At 37.1% G+C, this 18,196-nt stretch overlaps 1 protein-coding gene across 12 annotated transcripts; it reads right to left on the reverse strand.

Annotated features, from left to right (window-relative positions):
* Nucleotides 1–1,277: 1,277 nt before the first annotated feature.
* LOC130798262 (ABC transporter C family member 3-like) lies at nt 1,278–17,485 on the reverse strand. Of its 12 annotated transcripts, XR_009039036.1 has the most exons (14): nt 17,204–17,339; nt 16,223–16,327; nt 16,001–16,052; nt 8,734–10,592; nt 8,467–8,553; nt 7,537–8,166; nt 7,289–7,453; nt 6,203–6,494; nt 5,584–6,104; nt 5,405–5,468; nt 5,068–5,307; nt 4,795–4,936; nt 3,974–4,178; nt 1,278–1,625 (listed from the first exon to the last, which is right to left on the reverse strand). XR_009039036.1 is itself a non-coding variant. In XM_057661177.1 (13 exons), the coding sequence occupies exons 2-12, from the start codon at nt 16,226–16,228 to the stop codon at nt 4,833–4,835; spliced, it is 4,020 nt and encodes a 1,339-aa protein (XP_057517160.1). In that variant the 5' UTR covers nt 16,229–16,327; nt 17,204–17,339; the 3' UTR covers nt 1,278–1,625; nt 4,795–4,832. The 12 variants fall into 12 exon arrangements, 10 of the variants coding, with proteins under 10 accessions (XP_057517160.1, XP_057517162.1, XP_057517165.1 ...); XR_009039037.1 differs by lacking the exon at nt 16,223–16,327 and having other exon boundaries at nt 17,204–17,485; XM_057661177.1 differs by lacking the exon at nt 3,974–4,178.
* Nucleotides 17,486–18,196: the final 711 nt, after the last annotated feature.

Consider the following 18,196-nt stretch of genomic DNA (forward strand, 5'->3'; position numbering starts at 1 on the left):
AGATGGGAGTATTTCAAGAAGAAGAAGATGGGAGTGCAGCAGTGAAGTGAAGACTGAAGATTCAGAAGAAGCAAATGATGGGTTGAGTTGACGGCCAGCATTGGACATTCCTATTGATGGTTTCAAAGGCCCAAAGTATTTAGGGTTTTGAAACTTTTTTTTTAAAAGAAATATAAACCGGGGTTTTTAAAGTTTTTAAAAAAATTTGAAAATAATTCAAGGTTTTCAGAAATTTGAAAAATAATTTAGGGTACTCCAATTCTCAAAATTTGTACATTTCGTGAGGCGGGGCGGGGCGGGGATGGGGCGGGTATCACCTAAAACCCATCCCCATCCCCATCCCCGCGGTGGGTATGAATTTTATACCCGTACCCGTCCCATGACCCATCAAACCGGGAACCATCCCCGCCCCGATGGGGCGGGGATGGGGCGGGTCTCCTATTAGACCCGCCCCGCCTGCATCCCTATACTAGTGTTTGAAATTTCAACTCTTAATTGCATTGGTCAACCGAAGCACACCAATCAATTTTTTATAGTTTGGTAAAAAAAATTTATCTCAAATTCGATGTTTTTCTGATATCTTATAGGAGTATTTTTAAAATTTTTTTATTTATATTTATATTATATCTAAATACGTCTTTTTGATTATTAAAATTTCATATTCTTTCATTTGAAGCGATACCTGATTCTTCATTGTGTCATTGCTAGTTCAATGATACATTTCGTTTTTATTTTTGGACATGACTCATCATTTTTATGTTTTGTATTCTCTCTTATTTTAAATGTCACAATTCACACAAATTTAACTCACTGTATTTAACTTCTTAATCACTATATTTAAATTTGTAAAGACTTGTTATGTTTAATTTATTTGAGCAGTTTAATTATTTTCATTGTGCAGGGATAAATATTTGTGAATGTAGAGTTAAAACAGTAAGTGAGCTAAATATCTATGATCATTACGTTTTCACCAACTTTTGGTGGGAGTGGTCATGGCTAGCCTTTGCTTTCTAATTAGCCACTCCTAATTACCTCAAAAATGTTTTATGTACTTTAATCTTTTAATACTTCTATATTGGTTCAAATATAATGTTTCTATATCTTAAAACAAATCATTTACACTCTTTGCATTTAAAGGTGAATTGATAATATGAGTATAAAGTGGAACGAAAACTCATTCTTGTATGCATTCTAGAACAACTCATCTGTCATTTATTATGTATTATAAGTTGCACAATGTCATATTTATACCCTTTGAAATCATATAACCCGGATCATAGCTTAGACGGTCCTTATTTGCAATCCTTTAGACGTTTAACAAATCCTTAACCAAAAACATTTTTAAAAAAGAAAGTGGATTTACATAGTTGATAAATTCAACCAAGAAAATCCTATTACCTACTACATTTAACAGTCTCACAAATGAGCATAAAGACTTATAACTTCTTTTGTAGCAAACTCAAGAGGAACGATCAAACATGTAAGATTGGATCATTTTAGCCCTCCGAGATGGATGCTTTGCAACTCGTTGAGAAGCAAGGAGTATAGGATAGCCAATTAGCCATTGGACATCGACTTTCTCTCCATCTTCCCGATTCAATCACAAAGTTGACACTTACGCGGGTCTGCAAGTTCATAGAAGTAATCCAAGTTAGCATACATATTTTGTCTCTCAATAACCAATCTTGGACACAGAATGCACCACCCAGTTAAAAGAAAAGAAAATCCTATCAGCAGTCTTGGTTCATACAAGTATAAATGTATAATCAGCCCTTATAAAACTACTTTTGTGTTGTATCTTCATGAATTGACGCATGCTATGTTTGATGCTTTATATGAAATACGAGCAAGAAAGAAAAACATCTTCTTTAGACTCTAGCCACCTAGTTTTCTAAGCAATCAACCTATATACGAAATCAACAAGAATATAGTTCCGAAAAAAGGAATAATTAGACGGGATCAAAATCTAAACTGAAAAATTATGTTCTAGCAAAAAGCCAACAAGTCAACAACCAGTATAGCTAGCTAGACTTCTTAGAATAAAAGATCATCGGTTTTACGACAGTTTCACAAGTTGATGCAGCAACTAAGGAGGGCCTTGGGAATGTCGTAGCATATGGAACAGAGGAATTTGCGACCAAACACCTTTCTAATGAATTATAATTAGCATGCGCAGGTCGCAAGTATTGAAGAAACACTGCAGCATTGACTTTTCTTGACTCTATACTTTTGTAGTTGCTATACTTTGAACTTTGTAAATGAGCTAGTTTCTAAAGCTCAATAGACGAATAAGCTTCGGAGCGAAAATAGCTTTTGCCATATTCGGGCATAATCTCTGTACGAAAGAACGATTTCACTTAACGACGGTTTCACCCCTAAGTGAAATCGTTCTTTCAGACAGCAGCATTGCTTTAAGTGAAATCATTGTTTAAGACAACTTTGCACCATAGTACAAAAACAAGGTCGCATCGTATCTTTTTGGTCGCGCCATAAAGGTTTTCAAATCCACCAAACCGGAAAACCGGCATTACCCGCATTGTAAAGGCATACAAACTACATTATAAGCCATTTCAATAGATATTTTAGGGTTCGCAGATTTTTAAGCGATAAGGTGACTGCATCACCCCGAAACCACGTCACTGTATTTTTTAGCACAATTGCAACCGTTATATCATTTTTGCACTATGTTTGGACCCGTTTGGGCCATGGTGAACTGAACATTCAAACCCAAATTAAACAACTTTGACTTGACTTGGCTGATGAGGAAGATGTTGTCTTAGACAACGGATCCTAATTAATTTGTCGATGCAACGCCATTTACACAATTTTTTCTCTTGACCTTGGAATGCTCTTGTGCAGAATATTGTGTAAATGGAGTTGTATAGACAAAATTAATGAGGAAATCATAGTCAAAAACAACGATCCTCTAACAAGTCTGTTGAAGTTTTAAAGTTTTAGTTGCCTTGAATTCCCAAGGCTCATGGTCTAGCAATAGGACATCACTAGGAAATGTTTGGAACAACAGTGGGTCCATAAAGGTGCATTAAAAGAATAGAACAAAAGAACAGTTTTGGCTTTGTGGCTTTGAGAGAAAGAAAAAAGACAAGTCGGCTTTTCCTAATGGCCAAAGACTCAGCTTCAGGTGCTGGAATGTTGCTCGATTTTGTTGAGTTCCTTATTTCCTTCCCCTGTTTGTGCGGCTTGATTATATGACGTGATTTCGGTTATGAACTATAAATAACCCAAATTCACCTTAATTAGTGTATGCTAATACATTTTAATTCCCCTCTCTTTCTCTAATTGTTATCTTAATCTCTCTAACTCTATCTCTCCTTCTCCAAACCACAAATCATCATTGTAGACCATCTTGAAAGCTTCAAGAATCCTTTATTTTCATCAATAAAACATCTAGGCTAGGTGTGGATGTAGCCCACATTGGGTGAGCCACATTAATTCCTTTGTATTACCTTATTGTTGATTAATTTTACATTACTGTTAATTCTTGAGTAAGGGTTTCTAATCTTGTTTTTCCCCAATTCAATTAAGGGCTCTAATCAATGATCCTTAGGTACATTAGATGTTCTAAACTACTAATATCATCTTGTATTCAACAAAGTCAAATCATGTCAAAGTTTCAAAATGGGTTCAAATGCCCTGTTCACCTTGGCCCAAATGAGTCTAAAAGCATTGTCTTAAACAACAACTTCACTTCAAGCAAAGTCGCTCTGTGAAACAACAATTTCACTTAAGGTGAAACCGTTGTTTCACACATCGATTTTTGCCCGAAGCTAACAGAAGATTATTATCGGAATTATTTTGCTCTGAAACATAGTTCTCTATTAAGTTTCAAAATAAGCTCATTCAAAAAAGTTCATAAAGAGTTAAAGACAAGGCGATAGAAACTTTATAAAGCAAATACAACTGACCATCTACATTTGGTGATTAGTATACTGCTCAAATAAATCCAACTTACTCCATTGAGTTAGTCAAGGTACTATATAAATCTCGATATTTCACCTAGCCTCTTATTCCATATATTTTATTATGTATTCTTCAAAACATCAATAAATTATGTTCTCCTTTTGCCCTATGGACGTAGGCACGTAGCTAAAACATTGTTCGAGGATCACACACAATTTATAGCTGATTGCTTCCTTTGATCGGTTGTCTGTTGCATTCTGTTATAACAAAAAAAAACAAGACAAAGTACCCAATATTACCAGGGAAAATATTCATAAAACAGCAGCCAGCTTCATTGCAAATTACCTAAAGCATAGAGGTTACTATTTGTATATCCCTGCCAACTTATATTCCCTCCATTTGTGAAAGTTCACCTAATTTTTTATTTCAGACAGTCGCTTTGAATTTGTTAAATTGCCGCCTATTATAGATGGTGTTTTTACCAATTCTTTCCCTACTAATCAATGTCATCCTCAAAGGTAGTTTTGCGAGGCAAAGGCCTTGGGCCCACACAGGCTCTAAAATTTATCGGTAAGCTGATACTCCTGTTCCTTTTTGTTCATGTTTTTATTATGATCCTTTCCTTTTTAGTTTGTCCCATACAAATTCTATGGGGCATCTCATGGGACAGAGGAGCAGAAGATTTTACATATCTCTAGTTTTGATAGAAACCTCCAAAAAAGTCGCCTGACCATGTACAAATAAATCTTGCAGACGGTTAATTACATCTCTCAGCTAAGTCTTAGTCATATAAACAATTTGTTCCCTTCTCAAGCACAAGTCTTGCAAATGTATTAAGTGGAAAAAAAAAAAACACTATCCAGTTCTACTGACCTTCAGTCACTTCTTCCTGGATGTGGGTGCTGAGAATCTCATTTTGATGAGGACCTTGTTGTGTACTCTGATACAAGCCATGAAAAAAAGGATGACTCATTTTGCAACAACCTCGTTCGAGAATCATATTCCTGGATGCGCCCTACAAAAAGGAATTGCAAAAAACATGTAAGTACGAATTAAGCAAGATCAATTAATACAGATTGTATAGGTATTATAGCATAGAAAACTCAAGTGCCATTACAATATTACAGATAGAGCATTAGATCTTACCTTCACTGAGAAGCAAGACCATGTCACTGTCAAGAACAGAAGTGATACGATGTGCAATTATAATGAGGGTACAATGAGAAAAGTGATGTTTAAGAGTTTGTTGGATAAGATTATCAGTGGCTGTGTCAACAGAGGCAGTAGCTTCATCAAGGACCAACACTTTGCTTTTCTTGAGGAGTACACGCCCAAGACAAACTAATTGTCTCTGACCCATGCTCCAATTCTCCCCATTTTCATTCACTACATGTATTCATAAAAAGAAAAACCATTGGCATCACGTTTCACAAATATTGTACAAATCTATTGGAATACAGAAGTAGACTGCATTAACACAAACCAGGGGAATCCAACTTTTTATGCATTTTCCGAACTTGATCTCCAAGTTGACACTTATCAAGAGCCTACAAGTGAATGAAACAATTGAGTTAGCATGCATGGATTATATTTTAAATCAAAAACTCAATCAAAATCTAATGCTAAATCAAGTAAAATCTATCAAAGGAAAGAAACACCCACATCCCAAATTTGATCATCTGTATATTGCTCTAGTGGGTCCAAATTGCTTCGGATAGTTCCCTGAAACATGGTTGGATCCTGAGGAATAATGCTTAGTCTCGACCGTAAATCTTGGAGTCCAAATGATGAAATATCAAGGCCATCAATCAGGATGCGTCCAGCTGTTGGTTCAACAATCCGAAAAAGTGCTTGTATCAAAGTTGATTTACCGCTGCCTGTTCTTCCGACAATACCATTTTTCACCCCTCCTGGAAAAGTACATGTTATATTGTGTAGAACGAGTGGCAAATGTGGAGCATATCGAACCTGCAAATTATTAAAACAGATTTCCCCATGTGATGGCCAAGAATTGTCTGGCCTGTTTCCTTGTATTATAAGAGGAGCCTCACTCGGAATTGACATATACTGAAGAATCCTCTCCACTGATATCATTTTGTTTTCACAATGGCATAAACACCATATCAACCCAGATAATATACCATTTAGCGTGAGCCCATATGTCACAGCTAAGCCCGCGATTGCTGTACAAGGGGAAGAATAGTAATTTTGAATTATCAATATAAAGAGGAGAAACAAAAAAAGCAAAAAATACAGAAAAAAGCCAAAAAAACGAACATACCAGGATCTATTTGTTCTGCAAAATGTATAGATAAAACCAAAAGGAAGGCAAATGTAATACAGGAGACTACATCCAGACGTAATAATAACCATTTCATTGCGGCAGCATTATGAAATTCAGGACGAGAGTATGCATCAACGATTTTCATATATGTAGGCTGGAATCTTGATTCATGATCAAAGCTCCTAATAGTTGTCATTCCCGAAATGGTTTCAGAAAAATATTGAATAACCGGAGCTTCACATATACTACTCAATCGTGATAGTTCTCTTGATAAAGGCATATAATATTGCTGCACATGAATGAAACATTTCAGAATAAGTGGTGGAATGGTCTTGATATTTCATACCTCGGGGTTAAGTTATAAGTAGCTTCCTTTTATACATGAGTGATGTTAGATGCCTAAGCAGGGATCATTTACTAAAATTGTATGAAGCGATGGAAAATACCAGCTGAGGTCATATGGATAATAAATACACTATATTGATAAAAAAAAAAAAAGTAAATCCATTACCCTAATGCCTTTAAGTGATCTCAAGCTAAGCAAGGTTTTGGGCCTTAGATGTACCCTTAAATTAACAAAAAGATTGTTTTAGGTTGACCTTCATTGATAACCATCATCAGCAACTCATATAAATAAGAAATGCACAAGATTAAATGGGTTATTTTACAGCAGTCCAATCCGAAACCAAAAATTACAAAATATTGGCTCCATCAAAAATAAACAAACTCTATAAAAATATTGATTAATACAAACATCAGATTTATGTTTTCTGGAAGGTAAAGACTAAGAATATGAGAAAATCATAAAAGAAATTCAGAATACTACGGGTCTACCAGATATTCACACTATTGCTTTAGTTATAGCAATTATACGCTTAGGATTTTTTTTTCTTTTACAAAGATTCCCTTGTTGTGTGATAAAGATTCCCTTGCTCTATAAAATCTAACATACTATTCATGAAGCTCAAATAACCTTAAAGTAGATGCATTATCACCACACCAGCTAATTGACAGACAACAGATAAGCTATTTGAGATAAAACTATGTAATGTGTGATCACATTCACATCCTGAAAAAATATACCTGATACCAAATAGAGGCTATAATCAGTGGAATGAAAATGACCAAAACTTCCCAAGCCACTGTAGACATCAAAATAATGATTCCCAGAAGTTGGATGGTGGCGAAAATAAGGCTACCAAGCAAGGGCGCAATTCGAGTCTCCAAAGTACTTTGATCTGTTGAGCACTACATAAGTGGATGGATCAGTAGAAAGAAGGTTAAACTTGGTATTTTATTTTTTATTTGATATTAGTTATTCTATAACTTACTCTATTGAGTATTCTTCCAGTAGGTGTTGCATCGAAAAATGACATTGGAGCATGGAAAATGCTCTGAAGCATTTTTCTGAAAAAATTGGTGGCAGTATTGTATCCTGTAGCTAGAACAAGCATGTTTACAATAACAGTGCAGACACATATACCAATAGCCAAAGATCCATAAACTATCATTAGTGTAGATCCACTAACAGATTCGTCATTCTTTGATGAAGGAGCAGCCCAAGCCAACCAATAGGTACTCCCTATTTGAAGAATTTGCAGGAGTATATTGGCCAGAATTAATAGAAGTATCAATGCTCCTCCATATGCAGTTGTGATGTATTTCCAATACACTGAAAACCCAACACTACCTTTCTCTCTTTCTTCTTCTTTCACAAGTTGTGCTGCAGGTGGCAAACCAATAACCCCCTCATTGTCTGCTTCACCATTTACAAAGGATTTGCTCTTATTGTAACTATCTTCAACATGTTGTGGACTTTCATCACTTACTGGTTTCCCCTTGTTGGAATCAAGTGTACAGAGAGCAGCATTTTGTGCACCCACAAGTTGTATAAAAGCAGACCCCGGAACGAGAATGTCATTATACTTTCCAATTTGTGCAATCTCTCCGTTATTCATGACCTATCAAGAATTCAAGATAACGTAAAGATATTAGATTTTTGCGTTTGTTAGACGATGTAATAATCTCAACAACGACAATAACAATATAACATGCCATTACCATGATGCAAAGTGGATCCCGCATAATTGGGGTTTGGGATCAGAAGTACGCAACCTTACCCTTGTAATAACAAAGAGGTTGTTTCCAACTAAACCTTGATTGGAAACATAATCTGCAACTTAAAGAGTAAGAAAGGTAAATGATTTGATGATCTCAAAGTGAGCTAAAATGAAGATAGAAGATTGTATTACTAAACTCACCACAATCACATCAGCAGCATTTACGAACTCAACTTGATGAGTAACATAAATAACAGTCTTTCCGCTCAGAAAACCAAGCAAGACTTCCTGTCATCCAAATTTACAAAGTACGCAGGTGAATTATAATCTCTCTTAAACTCATAAAAAGCACAAAAAATATTTCAAAATTTCTTTTCAAAATATAATAAAATGAAATCGAGTGTTTTTTCTAGAAATTTAAACTTCAATATAAAACTAACTTTTGGCATATAGTTCATTGTATTTCACCTTAAATAAATGAGAGCCCGTATGAGCATCAACAGCACTAAATGGGTCATCAAAGATATAGATATCCACATCGTGGTAGAGCGCACGTGCTATTTGTATTCTCTGCTTTTGTCCACCACTTAAGTTGATACCTCTTTCACCAATAACAGTTTGATCACCAAATGAGAGAATTTCCAAGTCCTTCTTGAGACAACAAGCTTCAAGGACTTGCTCATATCTTATTGAGTCCATTCCTTTTCCAAATAGTATGTTCTCTTTAATTGTTCCACTTTGTATCCAAGGTGACTGAGAAACATAAGCCTTGGTCCCACACAGCTTGACTACCCCTGAGATCCTAGGCATTTCACCAAGAATGCAAGAAAGTAAGCTCGACTTGCCCGAACCAAGTGTCCCACAAATGCCAACCTTCATGCCATGAGAAATTTTCAGATTTATGTTTTTTAGTGTTGCCACGGCAGATGAAGAAATATGATCCCAAGTGAAGTTCCCATCAACAATCTCAACTGCTGGATAAGAATTACAAAATGGTAGCTTCTCTAACCCATCATCATGGAGCTCGTCAAGGGAAAGATGTGAGGCAATTCTCCCAAAGGAAACCTTAGCTTGGATTAGCAAGGAAATTGTGTCAGGAAGTAGGAAGATTGGCTCTTGAAGCACCCGAAAGGTAGCAAGTGCAGTTAAAATCTTTCCCAGTTCAAGTGGTGATCCCATATAAATACAGGAACCAAAGGTGACCAAAGCCACAAAAGTCGGACCTACCCCATAGAAAAAACCCAACAGCACCCAACTATAAAGATATTTTTTCAGCCATTGTAACTCCACATTTCTGAGATTAAGAATCTTAGACAAAAAACTCATTTCCCAACCCTGAAACTTAAGAACCCTCATATTTTTTAAAGTCTCCATAGTAACCTTCATTCTATTGTCCTTGGATTCCATCAGTTTTTTTTGAAACTTCTCTTGCCATTTGATAAAAAAGGAGTTTGATAACATAAAACTAAATGTCACTAGAAAAGCACCAAAAGTAGCAAGAAGTCCCAAATTCTTGTTTAATATTAGCAAGGCTAAAACTATTTGCACAAAGATCAACCATGTATCATGCATATAAACCGCAAAAGCCTTGATCGTCTCAGCATCAACAGCAACAGCATTGATAAGTTCTCCTCCACTAGCACTACTAGCCTGACTTCCTTCTAATTGTGATGTTGAATAAGAGGGGAGAGTCAAAGTCTTATTATACAGCATTACAGTGATTACTGCACGAAGCCTAATTCCAACTTGTTGCATTTTAAAGACCCAGTGCCTACGTATGAAAACCTCAAGGAAAGTCGCAGCACAAAAGATGAACGCAAGAACATAACCTTGATATTTGTATTCCTCCCTCCCATTAAGGCATTGAACAAAACTATCAATGAGATATGGAGAAACAAACCGAGCTAGGGTATCGATTAATGCCAAGACTGCTGTCCAAATAATTTCCTTCCAAGCTGAAATGAAACATGCCTTTGCAAGCCCACACTGAGTAACTCTACAACTCCTATGACTGCTAGCACCAACACTGTGCTTATCATCAAATGACGATGACTTAAGAAGCTTTGATTGGAACACTGGGAATGCACCAAATACACTATTGTAAGCACCTAATTGAGGGATATCATCAAGGTCTAAGGTTTTTTTCTCGAACCCTAACAAAAATAAAGGAGATAGCCAAGAGAAAGTGAGACAACTTAAAAGACCAGCTTTTTCATAAGGAGTCACAGTCTCAGACTGTTTTACACTAGCTTCACTACTTGGATAAGAGTGATCCAAAAGTGGTTCGTCAAAATTCGGAATATCTTGACTCTCAATTTTCAAGGATCCTACACAAAATATCCAACAAAAATACCCAGTAAGTATATAAGAAGCTACTCATATGGCCTTTGCTTGATAAAATCTGAAATCAGGATTGAGCAATGACATTTCCATAATTGGCTGTTTTCCAAAAATTTGGACATGTGAATTCATACAAATTCCAAAATCCAATACTACCAGCCTCTGAGTCCCGCATAGGTGGGTCGGATTTAAGCAATCTTATACTACCAAAAAACAAACTGTTGTTAATGGTGACTCAAACTAGCAAGCACCATTTAAGAAGATGAGTACGGGTCAAAGAGGAGAACTCCGCGGGGCACGGAGAGGCTGCTGCCCCAGTCCGCGGGGCGCGGAGTGCGTTCTGTCTCCATTTCGCGACTCGCATAGTTGTACACGGCTCGCAAAATGGTAGTTTCTTTTCACGGGAAGTGTCTTTTGGGACGGTTACCTTTATTTGTGGTCGGTTATTTGTGGATACTTAGACCCCTAGTTATCTTTTAAGATGATTTTATTATATATACCCCCTCTTGTTAGTACTAGGGGGTATATATAATAAAAGAGAGCCAAGTTATTTGTGGTCGGTTATTTGTTATCACAAGAGAGCCATTATAATTTGTGAGTGTGATTGTAATTCATCTTGTAAATTCTTTGCGATCATAGTGAAATTATTTGTTCTCGGTGCCGGTGGACGTAGATATCACATTGATAGTGAACCACGTTAAATCTCTTGTGTCATTTTCTTATTGTTTGCATTGAATTTCGTATTGTTTCATCATTGTTCATCGACCTTGCTTCCGCTGTCGCACAACAATTGGCATCAAGAGCTCAGGTTTGAAGTCCTTGGAGAGTTTTTGAGTGAAACAATGGCTGGAGATTCTACAATAAGAATTGAGAAATTTACCGAGAAAAATAGCTTCGGGCTATGGCAAATAAAGATGAAGGCTCTGTTGAAACAACAGCAAATATGGCGTCCGTTGGCTTCATGGAGTACTACTGCGGGGTCGGATGGCGAATTAACTAACGGGAAATTAGCAGTAATGGAGGAAAAGGCTCATTCTACCATTTTGCTAAGTTTGGATGATCATATCATCACGGAGGTCGCTGATCAGGCTACAGCGGCGGAACTATGGATGAAATTGGAGTCATTGTATATGACTAAGTCGCTGACCAACAAATTATTGCTGAAGCAGCGGTTGTTCAGCCTCCGAATCCAGTCAGGTACTCCCTTACGGGAACATCTTGAAAAACTTAACTCTATTTTACTGGATTTGCGTAACTTAGATGTTAAAATAGATGATGAGGATGTTGCGTTGATTTTACTTGTGGCTCTACCGTCTAGCTATGAGAATTTTGTGGAGTCTTATGTTGTTGGTAAAGACTCCCTGACCCTAGAAGAAGTGAAGGCAGCACTTCATACTAAGGAACTTCGTCAGAAAGCTATAGGTGATAACGGGGAGAGTGGCAGTGGGTTGTTTGTTAAGTCCGGGAAATCTAAAAAGAAGAAGGGGGTTAACAAGGGCAACAATACTGGGTCGGGTGCTGGAAACGGCAATGAGGGATCTGGTAAGACTGCGGGGAAGACCTGTTATTACTGCAAAGAACAGGGTCACTTTAGGGCTAATTGTCCGGTGAGGAAGGGCAAGTCCCAAGCTGCTGTAGTTGAGGAAAAACTGAAGGAGAACTATGATTTGGAGGAAGATTTGGCATTAGTGACATCTGCTAAGTCTGGAGATCTTTCTGATGATTGGGTTCTAGATTCGGGGTGTTCGTTCCATATGAGTCCGCGTCGAGCTTGGTTTGACACATATGAGCCTTGCAACGAGGGTAATGTTATTGTAGGTAACAATGCACCTTGTAAGGTTACGGGTATTGGGTCCATGAGATTGAGGACTAGAGATGGGCGAAAGTTGACATTGACTAGGGTGCGGCATGTCCCTGCTTTGGGGAAGAATCTGATTTCATTGGGTGCCTTGGATGATTTGGGGTACAATGGAGCGTTTTCAGATGGGGAGCTGTCCATTTATCGAGGTTCGGAGTTGGTACTTAAGGGTATCAAGAGGAACACCCTCTATGTCTTCGAGGGTGTCACACTTTCTAGTTCTGCGGTTTGCGCATCGGTGTCTCACCATGAGATGACCAAGATTTGGCATATGAGGCTTGGTCATATGGGGGAGAAGGGGATGCAGCTATTGTCTAAGAGAGGTCTACTATCCGGGATCAAGGTTGCCAACCTTGAATTTTGTGAGCATTGTGTGTTTGGGAAGAAACACAGGTCAAAATTCAGCAAGGGTGCTCACATTACTGATGAAGTGCTCGATTATATCCATTCAGATTGCTGGGGTCCATCTAGGGTGGAAGGTATGGGAGGTTTCCGCTATTTTGTCTCATTTGTAAATGACAAATCCCGATACACATGGCTTAGGTTGCTTAAGTCAGAGGATGAGGCATTCAAAGCTTTTAAGCAATGGAAAGCTTTGGTGGAGAATCGACAAGGTAGGAAGATCAAGAAACTACGAACAGACAATGGGCTAGAGTTTTGCAAAGAGGAGTTTAATTAGTTCTGTGCAGATGAGGGTATTGGTCGGCATCATACTGTCAGGATGACACCACAGCAGAACGGTGTTGCAGAGCAGGTTAATCAGACACTGCTTGAGAGAGTTCGATGCATGCTCTCTAATGCAAGGCTTGGGAGGAGGTATTGGAGTAAAGCTGTGATGACAGCTTATTATATCATCAATAGGGGTCCTCATTCGGGAATTGACTTCAAAATCTCGTTTGAGATCTGGAGTACTAAGTTGCCTAGTTTCTCTAATTTGGAGATTTTTGGCTGTGTTGCTTATTATCATGTTAGTGAGGGTAAGCTGGATCCACGAGCCAAGACAGGGTGTTTTGTTGGGTACGGTGATGGTGTGAAGGGATTTAGGATCTATTCACCTTCGGAGGGTCGGGTCATTCTTAGTAGGGATGTCACTTTTGATGAGAGCACCATGTATTCCAAGAAGCGCTCGGAGTCTTCTAATTTGGGGAAGGAAGGGGAGAACATACTACAGACAGATGGGGTGCTTGAGGTACATCAGTCATCCATTGCTGATTTACCTCAAGTGCAGTTTATTGATGATGATGTTGAGGTTCCAGTGCCGAGTACTCCTAAACCTGAGGTTGTTCCATCTTCTCCTAACTCTGGGGAGGAGGTGGAGCAGTCTAATCAGGGGTCATCTAGTCAATCTGACACTATTCTTGAGAAACCTAGACGAGTTATCAAGAAGCCTGTTAGATTGATTGAAGAGATGGAAAGAAGGAATTGCTTTGTTGAGAATTTGACAGGTTATGCATTGAATGTAGCTGATGATGTAGAGTCATATGAACCTGCCACGTATAAACAAGCAATTAGTTGTAGTGAGTCGGAATTAAATTTGGACAAAGATGAAAGTTGTATCATTCGTGCGACCAACAGTATTCTTGGAAAAGCGAAAGGCTATATAATACTGAAAAAGGACATGACGTAGTGGAATGAGGAAGTCAAAACCACAATAAAGAAAAAGAAAGAATGTTATTTAGCTTTTGGAATATTTAGGAGTAAGGAGAACATTGCATAATGCAAGATAACTAAAGCCCAGAAAAAACATGTATTGCATGTGGCAAAGTTAAAATTATATGAAGAGGCATACATTAAGTAGGACTCGAATAAGCGGACACATATATTTATAGGGTGGCCAAAAGGAGAAAGGGAGGTTCTTACTTCTTAGTAAAATAAAGTGTGTCAAGGATAAACAACAAGAAATTCTTATTCAAGATGAAGATATCAAGGACAAATGGAGGGAGTACTTTGACAAGTTGTTGAGTGGGTGTTAAAGAAGGGCAATAAAAGACATCTAGATGGAATGAGTGGAAGAGTAAAAGGAATTTATGAAAGGAATGAACAAAGTAGAGATGCAAAATACTTTGAAGACATGATGAAAAAGTAAGTAGTGGGTCTTGATGGAACTCTTGTAGAGATTTTAAAATGTTTTGGGTAAATTGGATTCAACAGGGTAATTAACCTCTTTAATAAGATGTAGAGAACAAATTAGATGCCAAAAGACTAGAGAATAAGCAAGATAGTAACTATCTATATAAGCAAAAGCGATGAACAAGAGTTTTTTAGCTACAAGAAAAGTAAGCTTATACGTCAAACATATGGAAAAGGGTGATTAAACACTACTAGCGAAAATTCATATGCATTCCAAAAATTTAAGGCACAACTATCTACGATGGAAGTTATCCATCTAATGCGACAACAAATGTAATATTACAGGTAAAGAAAAAGGATTTGCACATGATTTTTATTTATTTGGATAAGACGTGTGACAAAATATCAAGCATAGTGCAAAAATTGCGGTAATGGTTGCAAATTGCAATCGTGGTAATGGAACAATAATGCAAGGGAGTGATGCGGTTATCATGAGACCTAAATGTCAATTAAAACCATGAAATATCCCTTGATATGGACCGAAACACAGTTTTTTACACCTTTACAACGCAGAAAATATCTTATTTAAAAAAAAAAAAGAACTTACAATGTTTCTAATGGGATGGGATGCTGATTTATTTTTGCACTCTAATACCACGTATAATCTTTATAGGATTATGGAGAAAAAAAAAGGTATGCTAAATAACTACTTAAATACGTCATTATAAACTAAGATATATATGAGGATTTATAAACAAATGAGAAGCGTATGAAGATTTCTAAACACAATTGGTATACATCAATATTCTGCTTAGCTCTTTCTTGTTACCAACGATTTTATATGAATTTATGTTGAAACACAAATGATTTGAACCCACAAATTAATTGCAATTTATTTGAGAAAGGTTAAATAGTGCAGTCATGATTCATAAATATTAAGTGAAATAAGATTGAACAAAACACATTTTACACACATTTTACACATACAAGTCTACACAGCCCGGAGAGAAAATATAGGTAGCACTATAGTAAAGAGCAAAGATAGCAAATTTTTTTCTTGGACTACGTAAAGATCATTCACTAGGTGATTAGTGTTATAGCCATTAACTTGATTGGTGAAAAAAGTCAAAGGAATAATCTATTATAGATCCAAAAAGCATATCAGAATTTAATGGGTAGACACAACTCCTTAGGTGACTTTCCTTGACCTCTAATAAGGTCAAATTTATCATGTTAATTCAATCAATGAATCAATGAGCTATGACACAGAAAAACATCACAGATTAAAGGCTCAGCAAATGGTCAAAATATCAACCACAATCCAGTTCCAATCTTCTAGTCCGACCGTTTGTATTTCATATGAAGTGCACAAGCAAACTAACTATACTCTTGTACATGCTCTACAGTACACTAGCCAAAAGTAGATCCATTTCCAGATCAAGATAGCAAACAGAGGTCAGGTAATACCTGTTTGTGAAAGTTGAAGTTTCATCTTAGCTTTGACTCTTTCAGCAGGTGTCTATTAAGATCAAGTAAAGAATGAAGTATTATCATTCACACAACAAAAACATTTTAAAAAAATTTTTTAAAAATCTCAACAGCAACCAATGAATGCCAGTACACGTGTACAAGGGAGACGAATATGTACAAAAAAGCAGGGAAGACACAATAAGTCCGAATCTTACTTACGCCCATCGACACGGGAGAAGCAAAAGTATAGGAGCTTTGAACCCTCGATTGAATCTTCTTCGGGATGGGATCTCATCTCACAAAATCCAAAATCCCTGGCTCGCTCTAGAGCAATCGTAGCATCAAACATATTGAATGATTCATTCTAAACTCATTTTTGAAAAGCCAATCACTACATCAAACATATTGAGCAATTCCTTCGACCGTATGAAGGGAGACAATTGTGTAAAAAGGCAATAAAACCCATCAAAAAGCCCAATCATAACATCAAACATATTTAGCAATTCCCCTAACGATGTTCTTCCTTCATAGTAGGTCAACCCCAAGCACATAACATATAGACAAGGCAAAAGGCAACAGTGAAGTCAAGCGTTGAGAATGTCCAATGTTGATGCTATAACCTAAACGCAGCAGGAAAAAATAGAGTAAACTAAACTGAAACCATCAAAATGATTATTTACAATCTCAGGTAACGCCAGACTTCGTCAAGCGTGCTACTCGTAGATAGGGATGGCAACGGGTCGGATCTGGACCGGGTCCAAGTGGACCCGGATCCAGATCCGTTTTCAAGAACATGTTTTTTATTATTTTTAAATGTGTTGAGATGTATATTTATAGACTAATTTTAATAATATATATAATTTCACAATGAATCACCCAAAAAAAATCACCGTTGAACTCAACATAAACCAAAAATCAACATTGAACTCAACAATTCAACATAAATCAACCACTAAACATAAATCAAAAATCACCATTGAACTCAACAATTCAACATAAATCAACCACTCAACATAAATCAAAAATCACCATTAAACTCAACAATTCAACGTAAATCAACCACTCAACATAAATCAAAAATTATCACTGAACTCAGCATAAATCTACCACTAAACTCAAATAAATAAAAAACTACTCAACAATTCAACATAAATCAAAAGTATTGTAGGAAAAAAAAATAAAAAAATTAGGGTTTATTACCCTCAAATTCGCCAGCCGCGTGTAAGGACAGAGGAGGAGTAAGCGGTGGCCGCCTCCGGTGGCTGTCGACAGGCAGTGAGGGTGCTTGAATGCTTGTGCATGTCGAGTCTGGGAGGGAAATGGAAATGGCAGTGAGGGACTGAGGGTGCTTGTGAGTCGTGAGTCGTGAGTCGTGAGGAATGAAGGAATGGCAGTGGACTGAGGAATGAGGCGTAAGGGAAGTGAGTCTGTGAGTGTGAGGGAGGGGAATAGGGTTTTAAATTTTAATATATATTTAATTATAAAAATAAAATAAAATAAAAAAGTCCTCCAGATCCGCGGCTTCGGGTCTGAGTATGATACGGATCCACGAATCCGGGTCGGGTCCAATACCCGTTGCCATCTCTACTCATAGATGATAGAATGGTGCTTTCAGACGAAAAATTGTAGACGGAATGGCAGAAGGAATGCATCTTATCCACTCATTACAGATTGCATATTGACATCATAATCATGTATAACAGTATCTTAAACTTAAACCTTGCCTGTATTTAGCTAAGCATTAGACTCCTTGATGCAAACCTAAATAACTAAATAAATTCATATAGCCAAGAAAACTCAAAAATTCTGCGCATTGTGTCTTCCGCACATTCTCATACCCTAATTATAGTTTCTACAGGACGGATGATGATAACATGATCAGAAAAATTCTAACTAATGCATGAATTGAATCAATTCAAAAATAGCTTCAAAAGTGAAAACCACATACCATAATATCATACCCATCGATGAACTTAGCATAATCAACTGTGCCATTACCACTCTCCTTCACCATTTTCGTATCTCTACCACACCATCTCTTCTTCTTTCCGACCTCTTTCGATAAACCCCAAAAACAGAGCACAACAATTGAGCTATGACAATAGTAAAGAAACAAATACAAAATAAATGCAAAGATAAACCCCAAAAACAGAGCACAACAATTGAGAAGAGTAAACAGAAGAAATATACGGT

This window comes from Amaranthus tricolor, chromosome 13 (genome assembly GCF_026212465.1).
Source record: "Amaranthus tricolor cultivar Red isolate AtriRed21 chromosome 13, ASM2621246v1, whole genome shotgun sequence".
NCBI lineage: Eukaryota > Viridiplantae > Streptophyta > Magnoliopsida > Caryophyllales > Amaranthaceae > Amaranthus > Amaranthus tricolor.

Excerpts from the sequence above, each read along its gene's own strand:
- LOC130798262 (XM_057661177.1), bottom strand. Across the intron at positions 10,593-16,000 it reads ACTTCAACTTTCACAAACAG|GATCCTTGAAAATTGAGAGT; the intron begins GTATTACCTGAC and ends TATTTTGTGTAG. Across the intron at positions 5,308-5,404 it reads TAAAAAGTTGGATTCCCCTG|TGAATGAAAATGGGGAGAAT; the intron begins GTTTGTGTTAAT and ends GAATACATGTAG.